Source organism: Sceloporus occidentalis, unplaced genomic scaffold (assembly GCF_023333645.1).
Source record: "Sceloporus occidentalis isolate IW3139 unplaced genomic scaffold, rSceOcc1.0.p SCAF_37, whole genome shotgun sequence".
In the NCBI taxonomy this organism is placed as follows: Eukaryota; Metazoa; Chordata; class Lepidosauria; order Squamata; family Phrynosomatidae; genus Sceloporus; species Sceloporus occidentalis.
Window position 1 is genome coordinate 1,410,342 of NW_028317017.1, and position 25,422 is coordinate 1,435,763.

A 25,422-nucleotide genomic window follows, 5' to 3' on the forward strand; every position below is an offset into this window, starting at 1 on the left:
CTATCCCTCAAGTTGCATGGCTGGCTCGTATTCAGAGGTAAAAAGTTCCTTATAGAGGGGTGGAAAGTGATGTCTGACAATGTCCGGATATATTGCTTTGAACGCCATGAGTTTCTCTGCGTGACGTCCACACAACGCACGCAGGGTTGAGACTTTGCATATTAACTGGGGAAAAAAAGGATTTTTTTTTAAATTATCCTTAGAAAAATGGCATTCTCTAGTGTGTTTTAAAGTTGTGTAATATGCACATCCCTTTTGGCACATGACCTTCTTGTGTATTACCTCCTTTAACAGCTAATGACTCAAATATGAGGCAACTCCTGTTACATTTGGGGCAAATACTTTTAAAACTCTCTTCTACTGACCTTAAAACAATTAACTGAAGGAAATATAATTTTACAACTTGGCTACAGGGATGCAAACATTTGCATGTTAGAGTGTATGTGCACAATCCTTGACTACTACGGCATAGATATGCATATGAATAGCACATGACTACATAAACAATCGGTTTAAACATGCTGAGCATCTATACATACACAAACATTTACATTCTATAACTGGATGAGCTTCAGTTGAACAATTGGTTTGACCTGGTGCTTCAAGAGTAGAATAAGAGCCAAAGCAAAGCAGGGTCAAACATCCCCTCTTGCTTTTGCTTGACAAATATTATGTGGAGAGGAGTGCAGCTCAACATGCTGAGCTCAGGGTCATGCTAGCCCAACAGGCCACCTCACTTACTACAAGTACATTCTGACATATAAGATGTAATTCTTCTGTAAATTTGTACCCTGAGTCAAGACTACGCTACATTGCCACGGATAGTCAAAAGAAAGAATATGCTGTTTTGTTACTAGTAAAATGTTCAATAGTATCCCAATGGAAAAATTGGTGATTGCCTTTCCAGATGATTTAATTGTGGAAGATGTTTCTTTCAGAAAAGATAAACAGCTTGAGAAGGAGTAAATCAAATACAGCCTCTGCTAACCTTATAGCCGATAAGGGACAAATATCCCTATATGTTGCTGCTCTTCGTGAAAAGTGACTCCGGCTACATTGGTGTCTAGTGTGGTTTAGCCTGGTATACAGTTTGTTCTTCCTCATTTTAGGACAGACTTAGACCTAATAGATATATTTTACTGCAACATTTACCTTGGTTAGGATCCCATCCTCACGGTGGTTTTTCTGAAGAACATGTTGGAGCGTGAGTTGGATCCTCTGTTGGAGCTTCTCAATCTTCAGCTTTTCCTGAAGCCAAGATCGATCTGAAAATAAGTTACGCCTTTTAATAAAAAAATGGTAATTGTCATAGATTTTACCTACTAAACAGTAGCAATAGCAGTAGTAGCACTAGGAACTATGAGTCTATTCAATAATTAGTGACAAATTCATCAGAATAATGTGCAGAATTATATGACATGCATGAACTCACTAATTGCCAGCTGATATAACAAATCAACCCGCATATGATTTTGATTAACATAATGCTGAATATTGCAAAACGTAATTTGTGTTCAGTATGTTAGAGGACACTGGGTTTTTATCTGCAGGCAAACAGCATATTAGCAATGGAAGCTGTTGAGCTATATAGCTATAATTTGGAATTCTCCAATCTTGCATGATGGAATGAGGCTCTTCCTTACCTCCTGACATTAACACAAAGGCAGAGAACAGCGCAATCTCATCCTCTGTCAGGTGCAGGGAGCACAAACTCTTCCCAAACTCAAATACAAAGCTTATGAAGTCTTCACACCCTACAGATGAAAGGCAAATGTGATACCGTGAAATGCAACATCAATGGAAGGTATAACAAGAATAAACAGGTGAACATAATGAGCAAGTGTGTTTTTTGCTATCCCTAAAAAACACAGTGGTTGCACACTATCATCATGTAGCAGTTCCAATGAATTGGAATTTGAACTTATTGATTAATTCATTACCAGGTCCAAATTAACATAAATGTGATAGATATCTATCACACAAACATAGATTTTGACTATAGACCAAAATATATTACCTGATTTAGTCAGGACTTTTGAGTAAATCATAACCATGATTTAGTCAAAAGTCCTGATTATTAACAGAACGTTAATGGTATAGCAGCCATAAAGAACAATTAGTTATATGTTAAAATAGACACAATAACTTGTAATTTGGTGTGTCAGAGCAATCACAAGGAAAACAAAGTATTCTCTATTTATTTTGGACAATTCAAAATGGTACCTGGCCATTCCAGATAAATTCTACAGGCAAATTCCTGATTGTTGCAAATATTGCTCTTCTGTGATCCTACCACTCCAAGAGACCACAGGTAGACTGTCTGTTGTTTTATGTTGTGTCTCTATCACAGCTTAGTAAATATGAACAACACTGAGAACTAGAACAAACTATTCAAAATACAGAGTTTTACTTGTGTTGTGTTGTTTCATTATATGTGAACTATACAAAGTGGTTGGGGGTAGTACGAGAATTAACACTAACACTTACCTAGGGATTTAAACACTTCTATGCCAGCATATTTGCCATCAAAATAGACTGTGTTGTTCTGTGAATCGAAGGCACGACACATTCGGATAAATACGACTTCTAAAGAGCCTGCAAAAACACAAAAGATGACAGTTCACATAGTGTGCCCGTTTTGTTGTGTAGCCAACCTGAGGAGCGCATCAGATCACTGCCTTTCTGTATAGACGTGACTGTTTACTGCCCATCCTACATCACAATCCCTGGGTGTCCATATGTACTGTCACACATTACTATAATTCTACATACAGATCAATATTTTCCAGAGCCATAAACAGAATATTTTACATGGGCCATACATCAGTAAGTGTAAGGGAGTTCTCATTGTGAGTGTTGCCAAAATGCTTGACAGGAACAGAGCTGTTTTTTCTAACACAGATATGGATGCAGGCAAATATACATGACAAGGACACGTTTAATTGTCTTTTCACTGCTCTGTGGGAAGCACAATAAAACCTGCTAGGCACTTTCAATGTGTTAATGCTTGGATTCTCGGACTTTGTCAGTGGTACAAACAAGGCAACTTTGGGTTTATTTCTGAAAGTTGATCCATGGACAAAATTACTTGAAAGCGTGTACAGAACCCACACTGTGTAAATGATAATGTGAAAAGCACATTAACTGATACTAATGAACAAGCAGATTCTTGTACTAATGATGTCCCAATTTACTAATGACCAAGCAGCATTTTGCATTAAAAAGCCGCTCTATTCACACTCAAACTTTTCTGAATTAAAAGAAAAAGTTATGACTGTCCCTTAATATGGTAAGCAAGAATCCCGCCATTTACATATATTTCCTAAAAGATCACAGTTCTTATATTTTATCACTCACAACAAGTATTTTTGTTTGCGTACCTGCTTTCAGCAGCACTATCTGGTCGTTCTGACAGAGCTCCATAAATCCATCAATGCGTTTGGCAAACTCCACCACGTACTGTATGGCCTCTGTGATCTTTACTGCACATAGCTGCCACATCACCTCTCGTTGCTGTATAGAAGAACACAGGCATGATTCAGGTTAAAGCTCCAATCTGTACAGACATCACATGATCGGTTTACGAATCTTATCTATGCATATACTCTATATGTGCATCTTAATAGCACTGGTTAAAAACAAGATACTGTTGCATTGCTGCAATCAAAGCCATTTCAATCCACAACCCACATACAATTATTATAACCCATGACTTTGTTTCAGATAAATAAAAAAATGTAAAAAAATCTTCCTACTACATCATCACTTCATTTAAAGGACTTTTTATGAGCCATGGCTATTTAAATGATTCCATATACCCTGATAGGGACACAATGACACCTAATAATAATAGATCTATGCTTAACAGAACCTTGAGAGAATGTTAAGATTTCTTGTACATATGAAGAATCTTCAGGCTATTTGCCCCTCTCATCCACTGCTTCCTCTCCTAATAGGACCACTGCTTTCAGAGCAGGCTCTTGGTCACTAGTAAATCACTCTCAAAGCACTGCTAAAAGGGCAACAAGTGGATGTGGCTGATGTTACGTGATATCACATAAACCCAATGTAAACCCCTAACACGTCATCCTTTCAAAACATTGCCTCTAAAATATTGTTTGCATTATTTATCATGTATGCATTTGTGTACAGAGTGATGAAAATTATAGCCTATTATAAATTAATGATTCAATGCTTTTTTGTTGCCAGGTAATATTGTGGATTACATCTGGCTCTTGAGTCCTCATCTTTATAGAACTGCTCTGTGTGGTTTATCTTCATCTGTAAATAATTACATATGAATGTTTGTGCATTTCAAAATTGAGCATCTGCACCAACTGCCCACTTTTACCTGATTACATATTCTGACCTAATTCCTACACCCATGGTGGCAGATCAAGGGAAAGACAGCCCTGTGCTGCTGCTGCTGCAAAAAAAAAAAAAGAGAAAACTAGGCATAACTTCCTATCGGGTGCTCAGGCTTCCCTGTACACCACTGATCAATGGGCCAATTACATGGGAGATCTCTGATCTCCCCAACTTGCCCACTTACACTATGGAAGACTAAGCCTAGTTTTCAAAGCCTCCACAGATTGTGCCGTAACCCAGTGCCACACTTCCTTTTGAGCTGAATGCGACATTTGATGTCACATCCAGGTGCTCATTAGAAAAAAATGGGAGCACAGAGGTAGTGCTGGGGTAATGACCTGGGTCAAGCCAACATAAGAGTAGTATGATACCTTGCTCTGATAGCTTTCAATCTCTTCCTGGAGGAAGGTTTGCCATGTTATCTGCTGCAGCTCCTCCCGTAAATACTGGCATGTTTCCATGTGGGACTTGGAGATGTTCTGAGCAAGATGTTCTGCGAACAAGTATAAAAGTTCAAAGTGAAAAAAAGGGGTTGCATCTTCATTTGTAAAATAGTAAACAGACCACCCACCTCCTCAGTCTAGGGTCCATCCCAAAACTATTCTGGTCATACACACCAGCAGACATATGAAATCTCTCCACCTGGTCATCTCTACTAAAACTCTAACTACTAAAACTTCAGCTGCCCATCAGCCAGTGGCTGTTGACCTAACCCATAGCAATTTGTGTCCTTATAGAACCCAAACATGTTTTCCCCTCTGAGTCTTTGTTCAATCCCATAACTGATTTTTAACCTTTTCTCACCACTTCTCGTATCCCGTTAGAAACACAAATCTCTTACTTTGTTAACAGAATACTAGAGCTGTAAGCAAAATGTCTTGATCTGATGCTACAATAAAATTAGTGCCAAACCTCTGGGAGCCAACATATTAAAGATTACTGTTAATCCATTAAATTATACGAATGGTAAAGTCTAGGAGCAGCCAACGTAACTCACCAAGTTCTGCCATTGAAACTGTTGGAGAGGTCTCTCCATTGGTGAATGAGCAGTATGGGAAGAAGGAAGAGGCTGGTGTGTAGTCGCATAGCGGCTCAGGTTTGATGCCGTTGACGTCCAAACCAGACTGGTCAGGAGATGGCTGAATGTCAAGGTAGAAGCTGCTCACAGCAGATTCCGTTTTTCCCTCCTCTGGTGTGTGCCCTTCTATGTAACCACCCATGTCATCACGCAGCTCTGTGAGCCCATTGGGAGTTAGACTGTACCCTGAAGGAGTTAGTGGTTCTGCCTCTCCTGGCTGCTGCTGGTGGTCTCTCTGTTGCTGCATGCGATGTTTCTGTACCTCGGCATACAGACTGTCCCTCTGTTTCTTGGACATGCGGCCAAATTTTACAGCTGGAAAGGTATAGAGAAGGGTTCAACCAGTGGTGACCACTGCATTTTAGGAGAATAAATTTTCCCAATTATGATGGATATAACTTTATGGCCAGCAACACTCACCGTCACGTGACATGCCCACTGCAAGGCATTTCTGCAGCCGGCAGTGCTGGCATCGGTTCCGACTTGTCCTGTCTATCAAACAGTTCTTCTGGCGTGGACATGAATATGTGGCGTTACTCTGCTGGCTCCGTCGGAAGAACCCCTAAGAAGAAGGAAAAAGTGACTCCTGTTACCAAAAAAGTATATGGACCAAAGTATGGACCATCAGTTCAAAGGCTGCAGTATCCATCTACATATTTTGTTGTTAAATACTGTTCATCTTATGTCTAGTTAAATTGTCTTTCTATCCACCTTTGACATGTTTTTTTTCTCCACCTCTCTCCAAAGCAAAGAACCCAGACTGTAAATAGTCTACAAATCTGTTACCAGTAGTAACTACTCGTCCCTCATTAATATATTTATAATATATAAAAGGTAAATTTACATATTATTTAATAATAAACAATGGGAATATTATCCAGCCCATTATCAGAAAGTCTTCTTCCTCCATTACTGTTACTGTACTCTGTGTTTGAACACCTTTACTTACCCTGTATCTACAACTACCTGAGCAGCCCAATCTACATGAAATTACAAGACACAGGTAGTGGCTAAAGCTACTCTCTCCACTATCTTTTGACAATTCCCACCTTATAAATGGATTCCTACAGTTCATTACCACTTCCACTCCTGTATACACATGTCTTAATTAGCTGCTCATTGGCTGTTTAATTACAAGGAAGCAGCTGCCAGCTGCCAGGCCTCTCTGTACCGGCGGCCACGCTGAGAAGTCTCCGCTCCAGCAGGTGACAAGGAGACTCTCTGAAAGCTATGTGATTTATGGCTGGCTGCGGCAGGATCCTCTGGCTCATTAATCTCTCAAATAAGGCCTGCAATTAAAATGTAGGTTTGTTTTTGACATGTTTCTTTACCTCTTACAGCTATGAAGACGAAACCTATATATTCTGTATGGTTACAGATGCAGATATAGATCAGTATGAGGGACTCTTGCTTATATATTAACCCCGTCAGTGTATGTGTTATGTAATATGTACATCTCTCTGGGCAAGGGGTAGTGTAAGAGTCAGGGCATTTACATATGTTTTGAGAGACGGGCGGAGATGGAAATCTTTCCCTCATAGAACTGGGAGACATGCAAATTAATCAATTACTTGAAAAGAAGTATACATTGCAAATAAATGTTATCCAGTAACTAAAACATTAGGGGAAAATATTATATTTACATTTTAATTGTATTACGCTGTGTACAATAAAATCTTTTCCATCAGTGCACAATCGAGTGCTATCTCCATAGTGGGTATGTTTTAATTTTATATTTATCAGTCTTTTTTACAGCTATTCCAAAAATGATAATCCTCACATTTTTATTATTACTATAAGATTTGATTTTATCGTTTGTTACTGGAAACATAAACTACTTCTTTAAGTCTTTAAGTGTCTAAAACAGACTCTTTACCTGTACCTGTATGTCTTTTGTGTGTTTAATGTATCATTAATTTTGTATATTGTCAAGTTATTGTTCATTTTAACATGAATGTAATCTACTGGTGCTCCATAAAAAATGTAATAATAATGTAATTATCTCTGAACAGCAAAATGAAATATGATCACTCCGTAAAGGCAATAGCTAGCAAGCAGCTGTTGTCAAACTATACATCCCATGATACATTAACTGGCTGTTCATCAATAGTGCATTATGGAAGCTGTGGGTCTGTGATAGCTGGAAAACTACCACTTTTTTATTGAAGTTTCAAGGTGTTAAAAAAGAGAAAGGTGAACAAAGTGCCAAACATGTCAGACGGCCATAGTGGACACCAGGTCCCCTTTTTCTTTGGGGGCATTCTACTTAGATGCCTGTATCTCAGGCATCTAAGCAGCTACAGACCCCCAACATATACTGTTGGAAAGGTAATTATCTCACCTTTCCAACTGCCCCCCCCAGGATATTCCTTGCCCCCCCTGTTGCCCCCCCGCCGAATTTGGAGCCACCCAGGACAGTCCCCTTGACTGCTAACGACGGCATGGTGCCGTCGCTAGCAGTCCCAGTCAGGTCCCAGTCAGTCAGGTCAGGTCTGTGGACCCCCATCACCACCTACCCCGGCGATCTGCCCCTCACACTGAAGGGCAACACCGGGGCCACCTGATCCGGCCGGTGACGGCACGCGCGATGACGCGATGACGTCACCGCGCAACTTTATTAATAACTGACAATTGTCAGTTAAAGCGGTATGGGGGCATGCTACTTAGATGCCGGTATCTCAGGCATCTAAGCAGCTACAGACCCCCAACATATACTGTTGGGAAGGTAATTATCTCACCTTTCCAACGGTATATAGCTTGTAAAAAAAATGATTTAAACATAAAGTAGTTAAACTTTAAAAAAATAAAAAAGTTTAAGTATTCTAGCTAAATGATCACTGTGGTAGCCAATGTTACCACAGTGATCATATAGCTATAAAAAGTCACATTCCCTTTTTAAAAATGGCCGATACTAATTTTTAATCCCATGATCCCTTTGATCATGGGGTTAAATTTAGCCAACGGTAGAGGGAGGAAATTTTTGAAATCCTGATGAACTGCAAATATTATTAAAATAAGCCATTTAGCCTGTGCGGTACGTGAGTAACCATCTCATCCCTGGAGCTCCTTGCATTTTTACTGCAAAACTTATTTTTGCTGTAAAAGTGATTTTTTTTTCTCCCTTTACCATCATTTCTTTGGGATTGTAAGGGGAAAGAATGGTGTGTGTGGTTCTGTGAGTGAATGTATGGAAAGTATGGTGTGTGCTTCTGCGAGTGAATGGAGATATGAAAGGCGTGTGAATGATCAGTAATTAGGGTTGAAGCCTTGACGTGGCATTCCTACTCACGTAGGAAGTTAAATTATGGCACAAAAAGTACACATTTGCAAGAACTACATCCCTTGGCGCATCAAATGAGGGGCTGTATGTGTTTCTAGTACAAACCTGGAGTGCGCTAGACACAAATGAACATGTCGCTATGGCTAGGGGCGTAGTTTCTTAAAATGGATGAATTGTCTGAATGAGGGAGAGCATGCGTTAATGTGTTTGTGTGTATCATAGATGTATAATTGTGGAAGGGCAAAGATGGCACTAGCAGGATGTTTGACCCTTGGGGACCGAGATGGCACAGGCCGGGTGTATATGGGACAAAGATGGCAAATCGTATGTGTGTTATCTGGGTGCTGGCCAGGTTCTATGTGGACAGTGTGGACGCCAGCGCTTGCTTTGGGGTATGCAACCTGTGATCTATGCCTGTAATTTAGGGGGTTTTAAATATACCTTTAATGGTGTGTTTTTATGTGAATTCCAATTGATCTGTACCTGCAAAGCTGGGTTTCTGTGTTATTCTCTAGATCCATATCTGCTATGCTATGTTTCCATACATTATTTATGTATACCTGCAAATACAGGGTTTGTATGTCTTGTTCAGTTGATTAATACCTGCAATGCTGTTTCCATGTATTTATTTGATCTATACCTGCTATGCTACATTTCATATATTATCAATTGGGGTTCAGTTATAATGTGTGGATCTCAATCTGCTGGTTTGGCCACGGGTGTAGGAACCGGGGGGGACGGATCCCCCCCAGGAAATCATGCGGGGGGGACCGATAATATAGAAATCCCCCCAGGGCTGTACATGAGGCGAGTGCACTCGGGTACAGCCCGATCGGCAGCTGCAGCCTGCAGGACTGGTTAGGGAAATCCGTGATCTCCCCAACCAGTCCTGCAGGCTGCAGCTGCATTAAGGTCACACTCACCAGCGTGCTGTCTGTAACTGAGCGCCGGGTGACGGGATATGACGTTTATATCCAGCCCCGGCGCTCAGCATAAACAGCTGTGCACAGCCGCACTGCACAGACTGCGAGCGGCAAACCAGAAGGAAAGTTGGAACAGAAATCAGAAAGGAGGAAGAGAAAGGTAAGAGATGTGGAAAACGAAGGTGGGTAGGTGGGGTCTGATGTGGAGAACGAAGGTGGGGGGGTCTGATGTGGAGAACGAAGGTGGGTGGGGTCTAATGTGGAGAACGAAGGTGGGTTGGGGTGGGGGGTCTGATGTGGAGAATGAAGGTGGGTGGAGGGGGGTCTGATGTGGAGAACGAAGGTTGTGGGGGGGTCTAATGTGGAGAACGAAGGTGGGGGGGTCTGATGTGGAGAACGAAGGTGGGGGGTCTGATGGTAGATTTGTGTGTGCATATACATATGGTGAGGCATGTGTATGGGCACTTGGGCAGGCATATGTGTGTGTGTGTATAGGGCAGCTGTGTATATGTGCGTGTATGTGCATACGTGTGTATGGGCTGTGTATATGTGTACGTCTGTATAGGCAGTGTATATGTGTACGTCTGTATAGGCAGTGTATATGTGTACGTCTGTATGGGCAGTGTATATGTGTACGTCTGTATGGGCAGTGTATATGTGTGTATATAAGGAGTGTATTTGTCTTATAGTGTATACGTCTGTGTAAGTATGTGCAAGGGCAGTGTATATTTATGGGGAGGCATGTGTGTGTGTGTGTGTGAGCAGTTTATGTATGTTTGGGCAACCGTGTATAAGGGTAGTGCATTTGTGTGAGTACTGGCAAGTGTGTATCTGCAGGCAATTGCAGCGTATATGTGTGTTTTTGTGGGCAGGCATGCGTAAGAGCAGTGCATATGTGTGTATGAGCAGGCATGTCGTACTTAAAGGGAAGATAATGATTTCCTGTAACACATGTTTAACCCATTGTGTGTGTGTATGTTAGTGTGCGCATGCGTGTGTATCTTATTCAACTGTTTAAGCGTGTGGATATGTTCCTGTGTGCATGACGTGTTAGGAGTCTTAGATGGTTCCTTCAGTACATCATAGTAGTCTCTGTGGCCGTGTCCAGTGGGGTCCATCTGTGGTTGTAAGATTTGTCTTTTTTTGTGAGTTTCTGTGGGAATTTTCTCCCATTCATCTAGTAGAACATTTTATGAGTTGAAGGTGATATACCAAGACGTTTTGGACAACACTATGCTTCTAACTTTGTGGGAACAGTTTTGGGGAAGGTCCATTTCTATTCCATCATGACTGTGCCCCAGTGTACACAACAAGGTCCATAAAGGCATGGCTGCAAAAATCCCCACAGAAACTCCAAAATCTTGTGGAAGTCGTTCCCAGAAGAGTGGAAGCCGTTATAGCTTGATATATATATCAAGACTATGATCTTGCCAGACTTCATATATACTGACCACTGGCTGTTCTTACAACCACCTGGCTACCTCTACCATGATACTATGAAGCCTTGTGTATTCTGACCACCAAATCTCCGGTGCATGAAATAGAGAACCAATAATAATAATAATAATAAAATCCTCAGGATCAGATCGAAGGGTAGGAGGGAAGGAGTTTATTTTATTTGTAGATTGGAGGGTGGGAAGGGGTTAATGAGGGGACCGGGGAGTTAATGATGGGATAAGAGAGAGAGAGACTGGGGACCTGCTCTAACTGAAGGGTGGAAGGGAGGAAGTTAATACCTTATAGCAGCCTGCAGTCTGGCACTCCGAAGTAGCATCTGTCTGATGTGCGTGCTCTACCCAAACCAACTAGTTGATAACTATTTTCGATATTGATTATTATCAATTTAGTCGATTAGGTGCTTCAATCCTAAACGTATCTCCAAATATAATAGAAAGCTCAGAAAAGAAAAGTAGTTTATACCTACATCGCATGAAGAGCTTTGTAGTATTAACAATTTAACCATATTTACTTATATAAACATAATGATCCCTACGAGAAAAAAGTATGGTAATAACTGAATACATTGTCTAAAAATATTAATTGGTTGGTAATTGTGTTGCAAAATCAGAATGTCTTTACTCTAAGGCTAAGGTGGTTAGAAGAGTGTGCCAGGCAATAGTTTAAAACTTGCTGGTCTAGTCATGCTAATTCAGACAAAGCTTTAGATACACCCCTCCAAGTAATATCACATGCTCAATAACATGCAAAAGTGCTATCATGTGGTTTTCCTTTAATACATTTAGTGAAGTGCAGCCTACACGTGCAGCATGGCAAACACGGACAACATAAGTGAGAACTTAATGTTTTTACTACAAGTTCCGGTTGAAAGAGCAGATTTTTGGTCACATATTATGTTTTTTTTATAGGTCTGAAGATTGCCCACACCTCTCCCCACCCTGCATGCAGTGTAGGGCAATAAAACTTTGGGTCATATAGAACCCACCTACACATCTTTCTACCTAAGCACCCTGTAATGTGAAAAAAACAGAAGGACCCTACTTGAACCCTAACTGAAGCATATGAAATTAAACTAATACTTCCAAAAAACAAATTTTTTGGCACACTAAAATCAAATGTTTACTATGAGATTCTGGAACAATGCTTGTGAGCAGGGCCTTCTTTACCTAATTCGGATTGCCTTCGTTTATAAGTATTAGTTTTGTCATACCATTGGATAAACAATGAAAATACGTGTGAAAAAAAAAAGTAGACACTCTTTGAATGGTTATGGTTTAACATATCAGAACATGACAATCATCTGTTCCTTAGCAGGTCTAGGACCTGGGGACCTTGCAGTCATTGAGTTGACCATGAGCTCCTCTGTATACCCAAGTATTCTAGAGTCAAATGTGAGGCCATCTGTGCAACAGCTAAAACTTGGCCACAATTGGGTCATGCAACATGACAATGATTCCAAGCACACCAGAAATACCACAACATAATGGCTGCAAAAGGAAAGAATCAACGTGTTGCAATGGCCCAGTCAAAGTCCAGAACTCAACCAGATTTAAATGCTGCGGCGAGACCTTAAGAGAGCTGTGCATAAACAATTGCCCGCAAACCTCAATGAACTGAAGCAACCTTGTAAAGAAGAATGGGCCAAAATTCCTCCACAACAATGTGAGAGATCGATAAAGTCATACAAAAAATGATTACTTCAATTATAACTGCTAAAGGTGGTTCTACAAGCTATCGAATCATAAGGTGTACTTAGTTTTTCACACATGGCTTTTTCATTCTGGCTTTTTTTTTGTTGAATAAATTATGACATGGTGTATGTCATGTGTTGTTGTTCATTTAAGGTTGTATTTACCTAATATTTAGACCTACTAAGGAACGTATACTTGTTATGTCCTGATATTTAATACCATAGAATTCAAAGACGGTGTACTTTCTTTGTCAAACGACTGTATGTATTGTAAGAACCAAACATAGTCTTTTTTTAAGGTTCTGTTCTTATGTTATTAAGAATATGTTTCACAACATCTCCCTCCATCTCCAAAAATCTCCGTGGTCTTTGTTGTTTTTTTTCTTAACAAACATACACTGTATCAACTTTACAACTTATCAATAAAGCTATCATTACATTATATTATAAAACTTTATATTTTAGGCCAAAGTAGAAACGTGACAGCAAGATTGCAGCTATGACATAAAACACAACACAGAATAACACAGATAACACACAAATTACCTTTAACCCCTTAATGACAATTGCCGGTCCTGGCACGGCACGGAAAAGCATGTGCTTTACGACAATTGACGTGCCAGGACCGGCACGTCTTTAAACGGGTGCAGAAAGCGATCTACTATCGCTTTCTGCACCCAAAAAGCGTTGCTGAATGCCTCGACCTCGAGGCATTCAGCAACGCCGCGATCGGCACGAAGGGGCCATCTCTGGCCCCTCCACGGGGCGTCAACATCCGCCATACTTTGTATGGCGGCGGACGCCCGTTTTAAAAGCGTTTAGGAGGCGATCGACGATCGCCTCCTAAACTTAAATGGTGTCGCTGGAATGCCTCGATCAGGAGGCATCCAGCGACACCAAACACTAACCTTTTGATGGGCTGTGACCGCTCCGGAGAGCGGTCACAGCCGCAGCTGCCGGCAATCTTCGCCATCAAGGAAGATGGCCGCCGTCCTGTAACAGGAACCACAAATTTTAAAAGTTCGCTAGATGGTCCAGACCATCTAGAGAACTTTGGCTCCACTTGCAGGTTGAATACAGGTACTGCATTCACCATGCAAGTCAATGGAGCCCAGCTTTCTAATCACAGTGTGATTAGTAAAAATAAATTAAAAAATAAAATAAAATTAATAATAATTAGAAAAAAATAGTAAAAAACAGTAAAATGTAAAAAATCATTTCCCACTGATGTCACTATCAGGGGAACCTCCAAGTTGAAAAAAAATGTTAAATTTTTTTTTTTTTAAAATAATAAAAAAAAAATATATATATATATAAAAAATATATTTTTGTGAGCAAGTCCTAAAATTAGCATATCAGCTTAAAACAATTCTCGCATGGAAAAAGTTAAAATACTGGCATATTAAATGCCCGTGGGGTGTCTACTTTAAAAAAATGTATGATTTGATGGGGTAAATTGAATGGGCCAGGTTCAACAACGTCCCAATTAACACGGGGGGAAGGATGGCCACACATCTAATTTCCAATTAGAAAAATGCACACGTACCAAATGTGGCCTTTTAGTTCCCCCAAAAAATGACACACCCATGCATGTGGGGTATCACTGCACTCAGGAGATGTTGCTGAACACATTATGGGGTGTCGTGTGACAGCGGCATATACCAGGAGCTGTAAATTCATACATAAAGTAGGTGTGTGTGGGAAAAATACACACACAAAAATATTACTGCAAACTTTGAAAAAATGCTGGTGGTAAAATATGTGCATGCAAAGAGTTAAAATACCAGCATTTAAAATACCCTGTGGTGTCTAGTTTTGAAAAATATATGGTTTTGTTGGGCACACTGAAATGGCCTGGCTCAAAGATGTACCAAATAGGGCATGGGCAGTGGATCCCAAATGCCAAAGTTCAACATTGAAAAAAGCGCATGCCCCAAATGTGGCCCTTTTGCCCCAAAACAGCCAGGCAAAATCATTCATGTGAGGTATCGCTGTACTCAGGAGATGTTGCTGAACACATATTGGGGTGTTTTGTGATAGTGACATATACGAGAACATTTTAATTCATACCTGAATTAAAATGTGTGTGGAAAACCAAATGCAAAAAAATGACTACCACAAAGTTTGACAAAGACTGGTGGTAGATATGGTGCATGGAAAGAGTTAAAATACTAGCATTTGAAATACCCTGGGGTGTCTAGTTTTCAAAAATATATGGGTTTATTGGGCACACTGAAATGGCTCGGCTCAAAGATGTACCAAATAGGGCATGGGCAGTGGATCCCCAAATGCCAAAGTTCAACATTGAAAAATGCGCATGCCCCAAATGTGGCCCTTTTGCCCCCAAACAGCCAGGCAAAATCATTCATGTGGGGTATCGCTGCGCTCAGGAGATGTTGCTGAACACATATTGGGGTGTTTTGTGATAGTGACATAAACTAGAACATTTTAATTCATACCTGAAGTAAAATGTGTATGACAAAACAAATGCAAAAAAATGACTACCATAAAGTTTGACAAAGACTGGTGGTAGATATGGTGCATGGAAAGAGTTAAAATACTAGCATTTGGAATACCCTGGGCTGTCTAGTTTTCAAAAATATATGACTTGATGGGGTAAATTGCATTGGCCGGGTTCAAAGATACCCGAAATGGCACATGGGGGGAAGAATTACCAGATTTGGAAAAAATGGCTTTGAAATAGCAAAACGCTACCCATAATGGGTAGAAAAAAAGCAAAAAAACATAAAAACATTGGGTATTTCTAAACTCAGGACAAATAGTAGAATCTATTTAGCAGGTTTTTTCATTACCTTTTATAGATGAGTAAAAGATTTTTCAACTAAAAGTTAGAAACAGTCATTTTTTTCTAAATTTTTCACCATATTTTATAATTTTTTTAATAGTAAATAATATGATACAATCAAAACAATGTCATCTAAAGAAAGCCCTTCTTGTCCTGAAAAAAACAATATCTAATGTGTGTGGGTTCAGTAAACGGGAAAGAAGAAAATTACAGCTAAACACAAGCAGCGCAGAAATGTTAAAAAGGCCATTGTCACAAAGGGTACAAAAAGTTAAATCAGCCTTTGTCTCGAAGGGGTTAAAAACCCACCTATCTGACTATCCCTTATTTCTAAAAATGGTCATTTTTTTTTTTTATTTTTTTTTTAAATACTGTACTTTGAGGATAGGCTGACTTGTTTGGATTACTATATAAGATTATAAAATGAACGTCAAATCCTCACATATGCAATCTATATTTCAAAATCCTGCCAGTATGCATTGGAGAAAAACATTTTTACTAATTCTCTTACATTAAGTTATTCACCACATAAATTGATTTGGATCTGGATTAAGAGGATACTTGTATAATCATTGTACTTTTTAGGTAGGGAGGGCTAATTTAGTAAAGTAAATTCACATTTTGTTTTTTAAATTACAATACTCTCAGAGATGTTTTACATACTTTAAAAGTCTGAATAATACCATCAGAAGCACACAGTACCCATGTATGCCATCTCACCTCTGAGTAACAGAAAGGGCATGTTTCACTGAAGAGCATTAAAAAGTTATGGTACATGTTTTAGGGCATAAAAATCTAGCCCAATAACCATGGAGTATATAATTGCATTTTTCTGCCTAGGGCACGTGGCATAATGATTTGCCAAAGGTCATTGCAAGCGACATGAAGCTATTGCGGGGTCCCCTATTTCTGATTCAATGTCACAGTGCAAGCAGTTACCAATTAAGCTATTCCTGCTTTAAGGCACATATGGACCATCCCTTAATTGTCAGTCATTAGGAAATACCCATCCTGTTGTCAATGTTACTAATAGTCTACCTTGTGTTTACACATACATGCATTAGTGTAGCATTTCTCTTAGGAACCAGCCTTTTCTTTGAAAGGAGTTTAACATAAAAAAAACAGTGATCATTTTCTGTAATATACTGTACCTTGCAGCCTTCGCACGTGATGACCCCGTAATGGATCCCTGATGATTTGTCCCCACAGATTTTGCACGGAATTATTTCGATTTGAGCTGAAGAACAAGAGGAAAGAGCAGAGTTAATTATGTTCCATATTAAGAAATGGTTGAGGTGAACCCGTACAAAATATTCAGGCAGGGATGCTATCCCACTTCCCTTAGGGCGCGCATCTAAAATTGTAGCTGTTCATTATCTGAAGAATTTTGGGTAATTCAAATAGGTCATATAAAGTGTTACAACATGTGTGCTTGTGTCTTCTTGTCACACTCATTATTTACGTAAATGCCAGAAAGCAATATATGCAAAGAGTCTCATACATATTTCTTTTATAATTGATTAAAATACATGTGTGCGCGCAAAGTTTATTAAAGGGGGTGCTTTCCCGTGCTTTCTATAACAATTTAAAAGGGATACTGAAATGACTCCACAACTGTACAGCTACAGGGATATATGGAAGGTTGACTTGTCTGGAAAACTACTGCAGAGGACAGCGATATGATGCAGAGCAGGGATGAATTCAAGCCTCTGATCCCTAGCAGACCATTTACCCAGAGGTACACATATTATAAAGAGGATTTACCGTATTTTTCGCTCCATAAGACGCAGTTTTTTTCCTCCCAAAGTAGGATGAAAAATCAGCCGCGTCTTATGGAGCGAAGATGCATGCAGGCAGGCAGGCAGGCAGGCAGGCAGGCAGGCAGGGAGGGGGGCAACGATATACCGTATTTATCGGCGTATAACACGCACTTTTTTAACTAAAATCCGGAGCTTAAACCCTACCTGCGTGTTATACGCCGATAAATCCGGGGTCGCAACTGAGGCAGGCGGCGGCGGCCGCCAGCAGAGGAGTCCTGGATTTCTGCCAGTCAGGGGGGCCCAAGGGGTGCCGAGCGGTTGCTGAAGACAACCGCTCGGCAACTCTCGGGCCCCTCTGCCTGACAGATATACAGGAATCCTTTGCTGGCGGCAGCCGCCGCCGCCGCCGCCACCGCCACCACCACCGCCGCCTGCCTCAGCGCTTCAACTCCTGTGTTGGAAGCGTTTGTCTCGGGTGCCGGCGCTTTACGCTGGGCGCCGGCATATGACGTCAGACGCCGGCGCTCAGCAGTGAAGCGCCGGCACCCGAGACAAACGCCTCACGCTTCCAACACAGGAGTTTAAGGTAAGTGACCGGGGCGGGGGGGGGGAGATCCTGAGAAGGGGGGGTTAGGGAGTTAGAGGGGAGATCCTGAGAAGGGGGGGTTAGGGAGTTAGAGGGGAGATACTGAGAAGGGGGGTTAGGGAGGGAGGTCTTACTGTGTGTGTCTTACTGTGTTTGTGTGTCTTACTGTGTGTGTGTCTTACTGTGTGTGTGTGTGTCTTACTGTGTGTGTGTGTGTCTTACTGTGTGTGTGTGTCTTACTGTGTGTGTGTGTGTGTGTGTGTGTGTGTGTGTGTGTGTGTGTGTGTCTCACTGTGTCTGTGTGTGTCTTACTGTGTCTGTGTGTGTCTTACTGTGTGTGTCTTACTGTGTTCATAGCTTATTCAGTTATTGTAATAAATATTTTAGCCCATTTTTTAGCTCAAAATATTTTTTCCTTTTTTTTCTCCTCTAAAATCTAGGTGCGTCTTATCAGCAGGTGCGTCTTATAGAGCGAAAAATACGGTATTTAGGATAGCAAAGGGCAGCAGAGAGTGCAAGGCACATAACGAAACAGATCTGTATCTGGAAAGTCATCACAAACATGTGAATTGAGTTTGTTATGATTTGGAGTGTCTGGAAATGCATAATAAGCACATTGTTCTCTACTCTGTTTCAGATCATCGTGCAGATACTGAAATGTGTGCTACCCATAATGAACATTTCAGTATCTACAAAATAATAATAAACATATGTTTCATAATTCTGCACATAATTAAAAGCAATGATACGTTTCATGTTGCCTTCTGTATTGATCATTGTATGATCTTACATATAAGTAAATTTCCTTATTCATATCCAGGAGTGTATTTTATACACATACATGAAATTAAGTAGACAAAGTTTTCCTGCAACTTTAGTTCGAAAGAAAACTTTACCCAGTTTTGCCGTGAATAGACCCAGAATGAATGCAATGTATACGTGAATCACATCTTTAACACTTCACATTTTCCGCTGGAACTTCTTGCATCATTCTCTTCCACAAATGCACACAACCAACACCAATAAAAAAAAAACCTGATAATTGTTATCTGTTTATGTACTTTATTACAGATACATTAAAAGTGTGGTGATTAATATAAAGCATAGTTTCAATACCTATATGAAAATACACATTTTAACCAACGTGACAAACACGGCAGAGGTAGCTTCTCCCACTGGCTGTGCTGCATGTCATTCGAACTCTTGCTAACTTTTTCCAATTTTATAGGAGACATACCATCTAGGGCAGTTAAAGTTTTTTGCGCTCGCACAGCAAGGTCTAGCAAGTAAGGGAGTTGAAGGACTGCATTTCTTCCAGGGGGCTTCCATTATGTGTGACTGGGTCATTGCTGATGGAATTTATCATGAGGATCTTGGTTTTGCCTTTGTTGCCGTTCAGACCAACCTTTAATGATGTGGCTGTCAATACGCTGGTTTTCTCTTCTGTTTGCTGTGCAAAAGCAGTGCAAGTTCATCAGCAAACTCAAGGCCATTGAGCTGGGTCCACAATGTGATTCAGTTTGGAATCCAATGATGGATGGACAGCTAGCATCCTTGTCTGACTCACTCCGTCATGGGACTTCTTGACCAGCTTAGCTGGGATGCCATAGTGTCGAAGGAGCTTCCAAAAGGTCTTTCAATCCACACTGTCAAACGCCTGCTCATAGTCGACATAGTTCTTGTACAATGAGAAGCTTCACTTCAAGGACTGCCCAGAAATGCAGTCATGCTATCTGGTTCCATGCATTATCTTTTCTGCTACAAGTCTGCCTGCTCATCTCGTAGCTGTGGATCGAAGGCGTCCTCCATTCTCTCTAGGAGGACCTGGAAGACCTTCCCTGACACTGACAGGAGTATTATTCCTCTGTAGTTGGCAAAGTTGCTAAGGGTCCACTTCCTTGGGGCTCTTGATGAGGTATCCCTCCTTCCAGCCTGCTGGAATCTACTCTTCTTCAATGAAGCATCTAGGTCTGGCGGGATGTTGTCAGATCCAGCAATCCTTTGTTAATCTCATCTCTGGTTGGCTTGTAGCGGTTGATCGGGAGGTAGTCGCTGGCTGGGTAGATGTCTGGCTGATCTGGTGGTGATGGCGTGTTCAGGAGTTCCTCAAAGTTCTCCGCCCAGACAATTTGGCAAATATTCCACATTTATTTACACTATAGGTTCTCTTTAACGTTACCAGGTCTTCAAGTACACAGTCTAAGAAGACATTTGAGAAGAGCAATCATGGTAACGTTTATAGATAAGGATACAGGTGTTAAGCTCTATTATGTGCATGCTTTTCATATACATTTAAAATAAAGTGTCAGATTTCTCATACTTAATCATTTGAAAATTCCCTTAAAAAGGGTCCTTTAGGTATTTGCTATAGTGGTCTATTTTCTTGCCAAAGGTTCCCATTTGCCAATACACATTGTTTAACTAATCCCCATGCTATGTCTCTGCTCCTTTCTGCCATATGCTGTTTCTTATATGGATCACATAGATTATCTGGCCGCACCCTCATATGATGACACCAAATTGATATTAATCTAAATCTTCCAGATGCCTAGTCTAACAAGATTCCCAAGCATTCTACTCAGTAAGGATAAGGTCCAGAATGATGATGTAATTCCAGTCTCTCTGTCGGACTTGACTGGCAAGAAAATTATTCTGGCAATAATTTACATTTGTTACATAGGACTGAGCCAACCTGATAATTTTGCCCTTGATATTGCTGTGCAGAGACTGATCATTAAATTTTGGAATACTTCTGCAAGGAAGAACATGTGATAAGAGGATAAGAGAGCTGCTTTGAGATCCCTTTACCAGTGTCCTATAGATATTATTTTTTCTCAAATCGTCTTGGCAATTGACAGCTTTTCATTTCTTATCCAAGTTGTTTATTGTTTAACTATCTGGGGCCTGTCATTTACAAAGTTTTGGCATCAAAAATATATTGATTAAAGCCTATAGTTTGTTCAATTAGTGGAATGGTTTAAGACATATCTAGTTTAATAGTTAAGGCTTGAAACCTTGGCAGGGCTGAGATTTGCTTAATTGATGACATCCATGTCTTCTGCTTTGCCGTACACCAAACACAAGAATTAGTTATTAAGGGGACACTCCAGTGCCTCATGCCACACCACCAACAAATAACGCAGATCAAAGTACTTTGACTTTGTAAGTACTGCAACATGCATACTTAAGCTGAAAAAAAGGACAAACACTTTTAAAAGAATCTGCAACACACCATTGTTGATGCATTCACGAGGCTAGTGGAAATTGTGAATGCACTGGCAAACAGGAAAGGTGTTCAGCTTAATGCATCTCCTGCCAGCCAAGGAATGAGGAAAATGCATGAGATTTTAAGTCATGGTGATCACCATCGGGGAAACTGACCATGTGTGCATGCACTATTCGCCAGGACAGAAAAGTACTTACGAGTGTAACCAGGTAAAAATGACCCCAGTGTACATATGTAAAGTCTTCCTATTGAAGACAGCATGGCTATGACTTCTGTGTCAGGCAAGTGTATATTCTTTTTATTTTTTTTTTGAAGAATGCATATTAAAGTACTCACAGAATATGTTCATTTCTATTATACTATAGTAGTATAATATGTCTTTATGAATGAATAGTGTGCTTTATGTACATATCCTTCTTATGACTTAAGGACAAAAAATGGATTTACACTTAAATCAAGCTGGTAAGATGGCTCAGAACCATGTCTCACAGTGGAACAATGGTTTCCAAATGTATGTAGAATTGAGGAGCATTCCTGATTTCTGCATCTGTATGTGTTGTAGCTCTGTTGTTTAGTAGAGTAGGCCAAGATAAACGCTCTGACTTTTCATACTGCCTTATGATAAACAAGGAAATGGCTCACAGAGCAGGAAAGTCTACAGAAGAACGGACTTCACTAGCATTGCCATAAAGAATCAGCTGAGTGTGGTGTTTGAGGAGAGAAACTCTCCCAAATATTACATAACTGATAATAATGGCAACCTCCAGGGTCTCAGTTTATTGGAACAAAATGAGATAAGTGAACTGAAATGGCTACATAAGTAACTGATAACATCAGACGTAGATTACCGAAATAGAAACAGAGGGGTCTACAGTGATATCTAGAACCAAAGAAGGAAACAACAGCAATATACATTGAGATAGAGGAAAAATAGCAAGTGAGAGACAGAGAAAATTAACAAAATAGAGGGAAGACTTGAGTGAGAGAGGGGGGACGCAGCAAGTAAAATAGAGGGAGGTGTGTCTCTTTTCATCGCCGGACAGAGAGAATCTGGTGTGTATAAGAACCACAGGGTGTGTATGTACTGTACACATAATTATACGTGTACTATACAGACCCAGCTTACTGAAGCAGATAGAAGTACATTACATAATTCTACTGTTCTTGCCAATTTTTTTCAGTTTTACTGAGAGATTAATATCTGGGTGTTAAATATGCAAGAAATTCCATTGCGCAGGATTTGTATTTATAAATGTCAAAAATAATGTTTCAAAAAGCTTTGTAGACTTATGTGAGATGGGTAAGGAACAGAAAAACTGACGCCCATTATACCGTACGGACTGCAAAATTATATGGGGCAGCAAGGGCACATACATACACTCTGTAGACCACCTCCTTCATAATTCATTACAGAACTACAGACGTTGTGGTCTATTCACAAGTTTAGCGTTGGCAGGGCCATTTGCAGGGGAGCTGAGGTTCTAATTCCTTCACCTGCCTATTCATTAAGAAGGGTCAACACTGGCAAGTTTCTTCTGCTAGAATGGTTGAGCTGGCCCAGCTTAATTCAATGTGTAAGCAACAAATCTTGCTGATTTAACTATGTATAATACACCGGGTCAGCTGAGCTCTTCCTGCAGCAAAAGCTCACTAGGGTTGGCACTTCAAAATGTGTAGTGAAGTGAACAAGCAGAAACCACAGCACTTCTTTTCACAAAGCTCCCTTTAGTAAATAAAGTTTGTTTTCTTATGTTCCTGCAATCGACACATCAGAATGTACCCTAAGAATGTTCCTAGGTTGCCAATTTGTTAACTTTACTTTGTTAAAAAGTGGTAACTCTAAGGTTCTTTAAAGACATGCTGAATCGTGCTAAGCCATGCTATGAAAAGCATAGTTCTCCTCAGTTCTACCTCACAGGTTCAGTAGCTCTCTGGAAATGGTACAAACAGCCTGATCACTTCTCTGAATGTGTCTTGTGTTTGCCAGGCCTCGTAAATTTTGGTCACTGGGTGCCAGCATAATGGTTATGATATAATACTTTTATGAAGTGCATATTAAACATGCTTGTAATTATTTCAAGGTATCACTATTAAATGATTTAGGAAAACAGATGTAAATGAAGCTAAGTCACACTAAAGCAGAGGTCTTCAAACTGGCCCTCCAGCTGTTGCAGGACTACATCTCTCATAATGCTAAGAGGGTGGCAGAAAGGTATGGGAGATGTAGTCTTGCAACAGCTGGAGGGTCACAGTTTGGGGACCCCAGCACTAAAGGGTGCCCCATGTGGATTAAAGCTCCATCTATGAAGGAAATGAAAAGTCCAACAGATGCACCTTTATGGACCCAGAGCTGTGGCATGTTTAATTTTAAAGATTCAATCACAATTCACATGGGATGGCATATTATAAATCAAACTTCATCTCACAATTCTGTAATTGACAATATTTTGAGTGAAACTATTACTTTCTGGAAAGTGACTCCTGTATTTGAGGGTTTCACAACCCTTACACCTAAAATACACCACTGTAGGAAGATTGCATGCCCTCAAAGAAAGGATTCTACCACCAAATAACAGACATATTGTGAAATGACATTAAAAAGTGCGGACATGAAATCTACCTCATTCAGACGTTATTATCTTTCTAAAGACAGCAGGGATTTTGTTTGGGTGACAGCTTTACACGGCTTAAGATATGGAAGGCAAATGTACCAATTCAAGTGTTAAGTTGTTCCCAGTTTTAGTGCAGAGTAATGCCACTGGTACCTTACACATCACATTTTCTATTTTGTTTATTATTACCTAACATAACATACTGGTTTTAAACCTTTCTTGTGCCAAGCTGGTGTGTTGCTCACTACTTTGGCATAAAGTTTAGATGTACACTTGTGATGACGCACACCATTTCCCTGGGTCTTACAACAGCTTCTGCGTGAATGCAGTTCTTGCTGTAGATGAAGGCTGTGTGCTGGCAAACTCTAGAATACCCCTATACTGACAGAAAACTCTCAGGAGATTACAAGAAAATGGCGTTTTATTTTTGGTAACCTTTGTTTGCAGAGTCAAAGGGGTATAAAAGTGCTATGATATGCACCATAATTCATATGGTAGTTGAGTTTCACCTTTGAATTAATACTTTTCCCACTGCAAATGCATGAAGGGAATTGTTGTTGTAAAAAAGGTCATGCGTGCTCCTTATGCGACTTTCATTTTCTACGTTAACCTCTAATATTAGAAGTAGTATCTCTATACTGAGCCCATCCTCATGTTTTAATAAGACAAAAGCATCTGCACTGAGATTCATTTCTGCCATAGAACTGCAATGTGTCCCACCCAAGGGCTGAAAAAAAGAAAAAACAGGTAATATTAATTATGCTTTTAACTAGGGCAGGACTGACAACATTCAGGCCAGGGGCAAATCTAGTGAAGTGGTCCAATAATGAAGTGATCCAAAACACTCTGGCACACAACAAGCTTTTACACTAGCAAGTTATGTCCAAAATACATTTACAGGAAAAGAATGTGTAGAAAACCTATAAGAGGTGCGGTAACTGATGTATTCATCACAGAAATGTAATCTAAAGCCCTTCTTACTTTCTACATCTCAGTGAATATACTTGTAACACCTAAAAAACACCTAGAAAAGAATTAAGCAGTGGCCCAAACTCTTTAACTCACACTATCCTAAAGGACAACTATACTCCTTGCCAGTCCTCATCTGCTTTTAACACATTGTTTCTGTTTCCGAATGACTGTAAGTGTCGTTATGCGATAAAAAATGTATTATCAATATCATTTATATTTATACCCAAACGAGCAAGATTATGCACTAAGGTTTAGATTCGTACAACTTATTAGCTGAATTGTCAAACGCAGTGTTCTTGGAACTGACCCCTACATCTGATTGAGTTTGCAAGTCTATTTCCGCCCCTTCTACCACAAACCTCACTGCTACACTACAAAAACAGCAAGCAAAATACCTAAATTGTTTAATAGGTAAACAAATCTCTCAAATGCAAAGAAGACAAAATGACAATTGTTTAAAGGTCCTATGTATTTTGGCTCTGGTGTTTTTGCACTGTAAGTAACGCACCCTTTCATGGAAAGCTACTGCGGAAGTTTTTAGAGTAGTGGGAATAGTATTGCTAACATTTTCATTAGTCTTGATCTAATTTAACCCTTAAAAGTATGTGGGTAACAAAACTTTCTAGTACATCTCTAATGCATTGTGCTAACCCAACAACCATT

General features: G+C 40.1%; 1 protein-coding gene across 1 annotated transcript; it reads right to left on the reverse strand.

Moving 5' to 3' along the window:
• LOC149297686 (nuclear receptor ROR-alpha-like) lies at positions 1-24,907 on the reverse strand. The gene is made up of 10 exons (XM_089488147.1): positions 24,868-24,907; positions 16,755-16,840; positions 5,867-6,008; positions 5,366-5,761; positions 4,740-4,861; positions 3,381-3,513; positions 2,488-2,595; positions 1,644-1,754; positions 1,153-1,265; positions 1-165 (listed from the first exon to the last, which is right to left on the reverse strand). Exons 1-10 carry the CDS (start codon positions 24,890-24,892, stop codon positions 1-3), a joined length of 1,401 nt encoding a protein of 466 aa, XP_089344273.1. The 5' UTR covers positions 24,893-24,907.
• Positions 24,908-25,422: the final 515 nt, after the last annotated feature.

Coding starts and splice junctions, on each gene's coding strand:
- LOC149297686 (XM_089488147.1), bottom strand. CDS start 24,892: ATGAGGACTGGCAAGGAGTATAGTT. Junction 2,596..3,380: donor GATAGTGCTGCTGAAAGCAG/GTACGCAAACAA, acceptor GTGTTTTTGCAG/GCTCTTTAGAAGTCGTATTT. Junction 1,266..1,643: donor CTTTGTGTTAATGTCAGGAG/GTAAGGAAGAGC, acceptor ACTTATTTTCAG/ATCGATCTTGGCTTCAGGAA.